This window comes from Cupressus sempervirens, chromosome 7 (genome assembly GCF_028749045.1).
Source record: "Cupressus sempervirens isolate cs-2001-9-10 chromosome 7, ASM2874904v1, whole genome shotgun sequence".
NCBI lineage: Eukaryota > Viridiplantae > Streptophyta > Pinopsida > Cupressales > Cupressaceae > Cupressus > Cupressus sempervirens.
Genome location: NC_143124.1, coordinates 216,572,758 through 216,580,677, shown reverse-complemented (window position 1 = coordinate 216,580,677; position 7,920 = coordinate 216,572,758). Strand labels below are relative to the sequence as shown.

Genomic DNA, 7,920 nt, shown 5'->3' with positions numbered 1-7,920 from the left:
CATATAATTAATATTTTATTAATTATATTGTGCAACCTAGCTTTTTAGTTTAGGGTTTCTATCTCACCTTTATAAGGATGAGCATTAAACTTTCTTCATTATCTCTTATGCATTTTTCATTTGAGAGCAACTTTTCTTCTATCTCCATTTTTTAGCAAACCCTTGCCTCTTCTCGTCTTTTTCTTCTGTGACAGGTTTTTGCATGCAGGGATTTGAAGGCTTTGTGGATTTGATTGGCTTATTTGCTCAAATCCTACATTCCACATGTGTAAAATCATCAAGAACCGTGAGAGAGGTATGAGTCTATTGGATTTCAACTATTCGTTCAATGATTATTTTCTCTCCTTGAGATGTTATCAACTCCTTGATAAAAAATTGCCCCTCTCCTGAAGAGATACAATTCTTTTGTCATTTTCCAATTTGGTTAAGCCCAAGAGAGCTTTTCCCTACTCTTTTCAAGAATGCTCATACTAACATCAAGATTAGAGATGTTATAGAAAACTTCATTTGCAAGCCCTCTAGTAAAATACTTTTTTTAAACATTAGACTCTAAAGGATTGTATCTTGAGAGATGAGAATAATAGTTTGGGGGGGCGGGGGGGAGTGACCAGATGGGACTTAGGAACAAAATTATTTTTCGCAGGCATATCCATAGTTTTCATTAACTCTCGATCAATTAAATTTTTGAATATCTAATATCAATTTTACAATTTGAGATCTAACAACTCATTATCATGATTTTTCTACATCTTCTTATTTTCCTTTTGTCTCACAAATCCATGATGAACATGGTCACTATGGGTCGTTGTCACATCAAGAGAGTTACTAGCTTGATTATTTTGATTCTCAAAAGAGAGGGGATAAGAATATGAAGGACTAAGTGTTGGGACTTCAAGATTAGGGAAAAGTTAAGCAAATGACCAGGTTTATGCTACAATCTACATCTAAAAAGAAATGGATCATACACAAGTTGGATCCATCCAAATTCATTCACTACAAGTTGAAGCTCTACCAATAGTGGTTTTTTAAGTTCATGTGCATACATATCATAGCATACACAACATAGGTTCCTTTTAAGGTGTCTCTCAAGACCCCTATAGTACAGGAGCACCCTAGCCATCTCCCATGGAATTTTGAGTCCTAGTTAATAATTTTTTTGAGTCTTCATAGGTTAATGTATTAGTTGTTTCAATATATGTTATTAAGTTTTCAGTTAAGGTCATGTTGACCAAGTTCATGTTTCAAGCAATGTGGATCAAAGAGAGTCAAAATGTGGGAAATACCATGTAAGGCAATAAATAGGTGTTAAAAAGGCCATAAGAAAATGTTGGACCTATTTAGGGTGCCTAGAAAGCATGTGTAAACATAAAATGCAAATATGTGAAAAAAATGTAAAATTATCAAAAAGTTGTTGTCAACAATTTTTTGCAAAAATGACAAGTTTTGGAAGATGGAAAGTCATCCATCTTAGACAACCTCTTAGAGGAGGTGAAAGGTCATGTGTTTATATAAGAAAAATACATTGTCATGTAGAAGACAGAGTTAAGATGTGGAGAATGGAAAGGAAGGGTCAGGTGTGTAGTATTATGTAATAATAATCAGTTTTTTGTGAAATGTTGTTGATGCATTATCATTTGATTATAGTCCTTATTCTTCTCTAATGTCTTGTGGTTATGATGACTCTTAAACTTCCTAGATATATGATAATGAAGGATAGTATTGCTATTTATGTTTAAAAGTATGTCTAGCATCCTTGTGTTATTACCAAGAACTTCATTATTTGTTGTTTAGATAGTGACTCCTACAAATTTCTAGAGAAAGGTGATATAGTGAATGCATGATCTCATTTCATGGAGAAAGGGAAGATTGGTAAAGGTTTTATGTTGTTGAGATTATCCTATTATGAGTCTACATCATAACCCCATTCCCCATATCAGCATGAATCAAGAATCAACATGTTGATTGCTATTACAAGCAAAAAAATAGTGAATCAGTAGTCTGGAAACTCGTGACAGAGGTGGTTAGTGTTTATATAGATGTTTGAAGGTTAGCATGCATCCATGGGATGTTAAGAAACATTTTTGAAGAGTGGAATAACTGAGATATTGGAGTTTGGGAGTCAGACACTACATTCAGTAATAAAACCCTCATTGAAGCCAACGTTTGGATGTTTGGGTATCTCCTCAAGGACTAGGAGCTCGAAAGTCAGAAGTTTGAGAGGTCTTAGTAAGGTAATGGTATAGTCAAGTTCATTTGTTATTTTTCTTTGAGAGTTTAGTGAGTTTGGAGTTCAAGGTGTGTTTCAGGCCTATTAGTCTAGACTCATGCCTACAAGTTATATGCTTTATTGAACAATTGGGAATCTATGTTTTTGGAGTTTAGTCAAGATAGGTATTGGGTATCTTAATCCCTTATTAGTTTTAGTAATTGTTTGGAGAAATTGTGATTTCCTACCTTAAAACCCCAAAGGTAGGCTACAAAGAAGAGCCCTCATTAGGTCTATTTGTAAGAATTTAAGTTTTAAGCCCACCAAGGTGTGTAGAACCTTATGCATGTTTGAAATCACTTAATTAGTAATGAGTTAAGTCTTTTGGAGGCAATTTGGGGTATGGTGTTGTGAAAGATCCTAGAGAGTGTAAGGTAGTGGAGGTTTTGTGAGGTGTGAAGGATAGTTGCTTGGGTATTGTGGAGATTAAGGTAGGGATACTTGGAATAGGTGAGTGTGGCATGAAGAATAGGCCAACCACCTAGTCTCTAGCCTTGGAAGAGTCCTGAGGGATTGAAAGAAATTTGCTTGGAAGAATTCTAGTGATAGAGTTTTGTAATAACAACAACCACCACCATCACCTCCTTGAATCACCCTATATACCTATTAATGGAGTTATGATAGTTACACTGTCCTTGGGGACAAGGAGATAGGGGGACGAGGGGCCAAGTTTACAGGAGTGGGGGAGAACGTGTCCTCAATTTGGGTTCGACATCAGGATGATGACAAGGGATAGGAGAGGGAGATCGAGAGGTTGTATATATTATATAGTATACATGTGGTACTTAAAATGCTAGTAATGAAAATATGTATAATAATATAAGACATAAAGATGTAAAATACTAATTTACTAAACGTTAAATACTTGAGTCTTGAATGCATTGAACAATGAACATGAAAGTGGAACATTGAACATTGAGGAATAAATTTTAAAATTTTAAATACTCAAATGAGAAAATGAAAGAGTTCTATCTTCTCTTATATAGATATTAAATAATAATAGCCATAAATATTAAAAGTCTAAGTATCTCATCATAGAGATGCTTACATTGAGCAACATATATGATATTCAATATGCCCAATAGAATATTAAAACATGTTTGATTTTTTAAACAAACTTTTTCTTTTGGTTGGATAGGGCACAACCATCCATCCTCAGGAGGGGTCATGGGATTTGTTCCCATCCTCCCATCTCCTTAAGGAACTTGTTCCTATCCCCACAAAGGACGTCGGGATATCCCCTCATCATCTCATCATAAAGATTATATGATATTCAATATACCCAATAGAATATTTAAACATGTTTAATTTTTTTAAACAAACCTTTCTTTTGGTTGGATAGGGCACACCCAGCCATCCTTAGGAGGGGTCATGGGACTTGTTCCCATCCCCTGTCTCTTCAAGGAACTTGTTCTTATCCCCATAGGGGATGTGGGGAAGTCCCCTTGTCCTCTTTGCGAAAGTGGCCCAATGGTGGCACCATTGGGGTTGTGGGAATGTCGTCCCCCTATCCTTGCCAAGACAACAACCTAATGGTAGTGCCACTAGGGGTGTGGGAATGTCATCCCCCCATCTTGGGTGCATCCTTGTCTTGGTTGTGTAAGGGAAAAAGGGTGATGACATGCCACCATGTTACTATGGGAGTTACTAATTAAGGCAAAAGAAAAATCCTACTCTAGAATTCCATTGGAAGGGCACACATCCTTATCCAAATAGACACATAGTTGACTCAATCTTAGGGTCAAACATGGCTTTCCATGGCTGAATCAAAATGTTTGGTGGCTCATGGCTCCTTTTTTCATATTTGAAATCCTTAATATAGTTTGTTAAGTATGAAAAAATAGCAATAAAATACCCATTACCAATGAAACATAAAGAATACTCCTTGAACAACTCTCAGTTACTTCTTACCCAAGGATGCAAATTTGATGGTTTGAAGCTAGAGAACATATATGTTAGATAATGACTTACCTTATAGGAGATAAAATATTGTATCATATCATGTTCAATCATGACTTTGAGTTTGTTGTTAGTCTAGGGAAGGAAACCATTGATCTTTTGGAAAGACACAAGAGGGCCCACTTCTTAGGTTTTATCAACATTCTTTGAAAGAACAAGCCAACTAACTACAAAAAAAGACAATCCTAAAAAATAGACCCGCTTACAATGAATTAAGTATACAGGGGAAAATCGTCGAGAGTCTTCATGACAACCCTAGCAAGGATGAAAGGGCACATAGTGAAGGGAAAAAACATAGCAAGCTAGAGTGTGTTCCTCTGTCCCACATAAAATTTGCTAGTGTATTAACTTTATATCTTTATATATTTATAATAGACTTTTGTGCAAACATTTCAAATTGATTTCAAACTTAAAAATATTAAAAATATTTATAGATTTTCTTATTTGAAAACTCGTGTCATTGCGTGATAGACAAAAAAATCTCATGGAATAAATGCTCTACAAGATTGAAATAAGGTAAGCATCAAGCCATAGCCCATTGAAATGAGCTTTAAGTAATTTGATTGAAGAGAAATATTACTTATTATATTCTCATATTTTTGAAAAAGAAAAGAAAAGAAGGCAATCTAAATCCAATTTTATTTTCTATAATTAAAATACTCATAGAAGAGGGAAAAAATGTTAAAAAGTATACATATTGTATTAAAATAAATGTCTTTTGAGATAACTTTTTATTGAAACAATATAGGAAAAAAATACATAAGTATTACCAACAATAAACCATATGAAAAAAAAAAACAATAAATGAGATAGCTTATTGAGTGAAGTAATATCTCTCCAATTGGTGGTCTTAATTAGGGGAGAGGACCCAATAGTTGAGCAGGGTCTAATAGTCGATCACCCTATTGTGAACATAGAGTCCAATCTTCCAACATATTTTTACTATATATTGTAATTAATTGATCTATTTGTAAATATAAAAAATTCTAAATGTTGATAAAAAAAATATACCAATATTTGAACACATGAAAACTTATAAATGTTATAGAAAAAATAAATAAATGAATTCATTAATGAGTGAAATAAATAAATTTTTGTTTCAAACAAAATATCATAGCTATATAATATGTGTGTCACTTAAAACATAATATGCTCACTTAAATAAACATTGATATCTTAGTGTAGACATACTATTCTTATGTGTTCAACTATTGGGGTAGCAATGTATATGCATAAAGTAAACCATATCAATAATATGTATCATCACAAATATAAAAGGTGAATACCAATAAATGCCTTGTATTTTCTTCTGAAATGTGTGAGATTGTGAGAAAAAATTAGTGTTCAACTAATGGTCCCTTTGTGTTGGATATATGTTGTATTTTATATAATAATGTGTTATTTTTATAACAACAAATAATTTTTTTGTGTTAAAGTATGTGTCTTTTTGTGTTATTTATAAAAGTTGTATATAACAAATATTTATGATTAATAATAACTATTTGGTCCATTTAAGTTGCATATATGTTACATTTCATATAGTTATACAATATTCTATTAACAACAAGTGATAATTTTAAATTCAATTAGTAGAGATTTTTAGATTAAGCTTTGGTCGAATGTTCAAAAAGTCATTTTTTAGACACATTTCACTAAGTGCACTATTTTAACGAGTTGCGTGATGAGTCACACCTTCAAACCTTAATTGTAGGTAGTTCAATGTCCATTTTACATTTCAAAAAAAAAAAAACGAAGGTCTGACGACATCCCATGTAGTGGCTACATGTTGACGAAGTTAGCTATCACGACTACTGGTTCCTCTCCCCTACACGCGGTGCACGTGGAGTAAACGTTGAAATTATATGTCTCCACGTTGGAATTACTTATGTTCACGCTTCCAGTCAGCGTACTCACAGTCATCCCTCCACGTGCCAGAACGGCCACCTGCTGTCCCTCCTGAAAATCCAGACTCCACGTGGACACCCCTTGCGCCACATCGAACGTCTGAGAAGAAATCCCAGATCGCAACTCCAGGCTGGCAGACGAAGTCAGCATTGCCGTCACGTACAATTTATCACTCAACTGATCAGAATAGGTCACCTGGCATCCATCGGCCGGCACGACCAAGTCCTTACTGTGCGTGTAATAAAACATGTACATCGAATCCTCCGTGATCGCCGGCGCGCTACCGGACTTATACCAACTAATGTAGTATTTCCCCAGCTCTAGAAACGCACGATGAGTGAAATCCGACACGTCGGCGGCGGATATGCTGAGTGGCGGAGCCACGTACGAGCTCTCCACCCAATCGTTCCACGTCACGATCTCCAACAGAGGTGGGTTTAGATTTATGAGCTGTTCCCATCTTTTGATCCAGAGTCCCGGACCCTGGTAATTGCCCTTCACTTGACAGTTACAGTTACTGAGATCCTTGTTCTTACAGTAGTCGGAACAGCAGGAACCCGCGATGTTCTTGAAGAACCAGGGGCTGGGACTCGCCATGTAGACTTTCGCCACGTCATTGCAGGCGCTCAGATAGTTCTCGTCTTTGGTCATGTTGGGGTTCTGGAAATCGGGGCTGAAATAGGGCCACGCTGACGTGTCCCACGCAAAGAGCCCGTCGATAACATCGGTGTACGTCTCGGCCGTGCCGCGGACTCCCCAGTAGGAGCCGTCGGTGGGGAAGAAGGGAATAAAGAAGAATTTGTCCTTTCCCCCGGCGTTCTGAAAGACGGCCTTCCATCCGTCGAGAGCGGACGTGTAATTGTATTCTGCCCACCAGGAGTCATCGCTGCCGAGCCAGGCGGTAAACAAGGGTTTGTCATTGTACGTCATCTGGTTGGGGTGGGACTCGTATTTGGTGAGCATGGTTTGGAGCTGAGCGGGCGTGAGGTTGCCGTTGGCGTCGCTGTGTATGTCAGCGGAGAAGAAGATCTTGAAAGAGGAACCCACTTCCTGGGCGGCCTGGTACATGTTGTCTGCAAGTGATTCGCGCCAGACGTTGCTGTTGAGGGCGAAGGCGTCGATGCCTTTGCTCTGGGCGAGCTGGATCTCCTGCTTGAGGACGTCTATGGTGTCGTTGGCGTAGATCATGTAATGGGCGAACACCAGCCGTGTATCTGCCGCCCGTGAGAGACGTATGGAAACGAATGAGAGAACTAAAAGTAAGAGAAACAACTTCATTGTTGCACAACTCAAAACACAATGATACTTTCTTTTCTTCTTGGTTGTATATGTAGAGGGAAATCGATCGATTGTCGGGAGGGCTCAATAGTAGGGATTTGATATAGGTTTGACATCCGCTAGTAATTGGCATTGACGAATGACTTTGGTGGCCGGCGGCTCGCGATGAAGAACGTTGTTGGGCACCGACGTTTTGTTTCGACCTCATAAGTGAGTTGACATTAACGACTTGGCCCATGTCGAGAAGGTCTTGGAAGTGACGGTCACCGGTGTCTTTCTGCCCTAGGCGCACCTTTCCGTCTGAAGAAATCATGACATCACCATCAAAAAGTCAAAAGTTGTTACGAATTTACCCTACGAGATTTAATGGTTTCTGGACGACTGAACTCCAGGATCATGCACTTCCTCTGAACTAGCATTTTTGAAAGATGTATGGGTTGGCTAGGCAGTTGTTCTCACTAAGTGTAGACCTCTTGTGGACTGTTCAGATCATAGATGTGAACAAAGATAAT

General features: G+C 37.4%; 1 protein-coding gene across 1 annotated transcript; it reads right to left on the bottom strand.

Moving 5' to 3' along the window:
* Positions 1–5,889: 5,889 nt before the first annotated feature.
* On the bottom strand, positions 5,890–7,714 carry LOC149546263 (glucan endo-1,3-alpha-glucosidase agn1-like). Its single transcript, XM_089791117.1, has one exon. The coding sequence runs from the start codon at positions 7,406–7,408 to the stop codon at positions 6,005–6,007; it is 1,404 nt and encodes a 467-aa protein (XP_089647243.1). The 5' UTR covers positions 7,409–7,714; the 3' UTR covers positions 5,890–6,004.
* Positions 7,715–7,920: the final 206 nt, after the last annotated feature.